Raw genomic sequence first — 2362 nt, 5'->3', positions numbered from 1 at the left:
TAAAATTAAATATGGATTATTTAAAGAACTACATATTTTAAAATAAATAATTTCACCGTATTCTTATACCTCATAAAAAGATAAAAAAAAAAAAAAAAAAAAAAAAACTATCATGTTTGATGCATTCATTTTCATCATTTAAGTTAATAATATTTAGGAATAATTGAACCATTGGTCTATAAGGTATGTCATAATTATAAATCACTCCATATTATTTAAAAAGTTTATGAGAAATCTTTGTGGTAAACTATAATTACAAATCATCATTTTATTGGTTTGATGTGGTGCTGACGTGACATTTAATAGAATCTGTCAAGAATTTTAACAAAATTTGACTCTATGAATCGATTTGTAATTATAATTTACCATAAAAACCTTCTATAAACATTTTAAACCATAAGAAATGATTTATAATTATGACATACTCAGGGGCGGAGCCAACTTTTAGGCTTTGGGGGGGCCAAATTGAAAAAAAATAATTTGGAGAGCTAAAACTACAAATTTTTTAAAGAATAGGAATAAAAATTATATTTTTTCTTTTTTCTTTTTAGATTTTTTTTTTTTGGGGAGCCCTTGGCTCCCCTCGACATACTTTAAGAACTAATGGTCTAATTATCCTTAGTATCTATATGTATTTATAAACAATGGTCAATGGTTAAACAGAAATTGATTAAAGAGAATGAAAAAAAAGAGTGGATGAAATGGGGTGTTGGCTAGATATGAATGGTGGCTCGTGCTAGAGAAGCCACATCCTGCTAAGACTGTACACAAGCGCCCAAAAGGAGCGTAGCTTTAAACTCTCTCTCTCTCTCTCTCTCTCTCTCTCTCTCTCTCTCTCTCTTTCCACCTCTATGCCTCTATAAAAGCACCGCCTTCACTACCTTCCTTTCTGCAAACATCCTTCGCCTCTCGCTCCCCACTCCCACTTTTCAAACATCCAAAACCCACCGCGCTGCCAAATTAACCAACATCCCAAGGAAACACTATTATTATGGCTCCCAGAGAAAGACCCGGATCCGTTAACCCGGTCTCGAGCTCGAAGGAGATCCGATTCAGAGGCGTCAGGAAGCGCCCCTGGGGCCGGTACGCAGCCGAGATCCGCGACCCGGGGAAGAAGACCCGTGTCTGGCTTGGCACCTTCGACACCGCAGAGGAGGCCGCGCGTGCATACGACACCGCCGCCCGCGAGTTCCGCGGCGCCAAGGCCAAGACTAACTTCCCCAACCCTTCCTCCACACAACTCGTCCCCATCACCAACAACTCAACTCGCAGCCCCAGCCAAAGCAGCACCGTGGACTCCTCGTCTCCGCCTCCACCGCAGCCTCCGCCACTTGACCTCACTCTCGGCGGCGTGTCTCATTTTTCAGCCGCCTCGGCCCAGTTCGGGTTCCCCGTCGTCCCGGCGGCGGCGCGTCCGGTCTTCTTCTTCAACGGGTTCGCGAACATAAGCGGGAACCACCGCGATTTTTGCCGGTTCGATCGGACGGTGGCAGATTTCCGCCAGATTGGGGGCGCTGGGGCCCACAGCGACTCCGATTCTTCCTCCGTCGTTGATTGTGATCGTGCTGCAGCTCGAGGACTGCTGGATCTTGACCTCAACCAACCTCCCCCGCCCGAGGTTGCCTGATCTCGCCGGATTTTCAAGATCGCCGGCGAAGATCCGAGTTTTCCTATCGTTTAGCTTCACTGTTGGCCTTTCTTTTCCCTTTTTTTTTGTTTGTGGATCGGATCGAAACAGAGAATGAATCTTTTAAGAGAAGGCTAAGCTGACGTTGTTGTACGGACGTTATGATGATGACATATATGTACATAAGATAACCGAGATCTCCTTATTTTTGCAACTGAGAAATCTATCAGACTCTCGTCGTTGTTTCTACCATTATTGTCAGTATCATATGTTCAAATCTTAGTGATGAAAACCAACTATTTTCTTACTTTCTCACTTTCTGACTTTCTCCTTTGTTTGGCTACTGGGAAATCTCACACAACCAAACAGATCGAAATCACTAAAACCTGCGCTCATTCAACTTGACAGGCTCGGCCTACTGGTAGTTCTCGTTTTCCAGGAAATAAAAAATAAAAAATAAAACTTTCTTCTTCATTCTCTGTAACCAAACGGAGGCTCGACTTATTTATTTATTTATTTTCAAAAACCGAATATCCAACCGACATGTCGCCGGAATTGCTTGCCTGATCGGTGAAGTCTGTCGCGTGGTGTGGATGGGGTTTTGATTGATTGGGAATTAGCTAAAGATAGGAAAATCTCCACGCTTGCGTCACAGTAGTGGGACCCTCAAGCGTACGGATACGCACTCATTGGATAGCTTTAAAATCATACATATTGTGCGGAGAAAAGCGGTGG

General features: G+C 43.1%; 1 protein-coding gene across 1 annotated transcript; it reads left to right on the top strand.

Annotated features, from left to right (window-relative positions):
* The first annotated feature begins 886 nt into the window (after positions 1–886).
* Positions 887–1934, top strand: LOC133875227 (ethylene-responsive transcription factor 4). Its single transcript, XM_062313272.1, has one exon. The coding sequence runs from the start codon at positions 992–994 to the stop codon at positions 1625–1627; it is 636 nt and encodes a 211-aa protein (XP_062169256.1). The 5' UTR covers positions 887–991; the 3' UTR covers positions 1628–1934.
* The last annotated feature ends 428 nt before the right edge of the window (positions 1935–2362 follow it).

This window comes from Alnus glutinosa, chromosome 8 (assembly GCF_958979055.1).
Source record: "Alnus glutinosa chromosome 8, dhAlnGlut1.1, whole genome shotgun sequence".
Lineage (NCBI taxonomy): Eukaryota > Viridiplantae > Streptophyta > Magnoliopsida > Fagales > Betulaceae > Alnus > Alnus glutinosa.
This window is presented reverse-complemented; position numbering and strand designations above follow the sequence as displayed.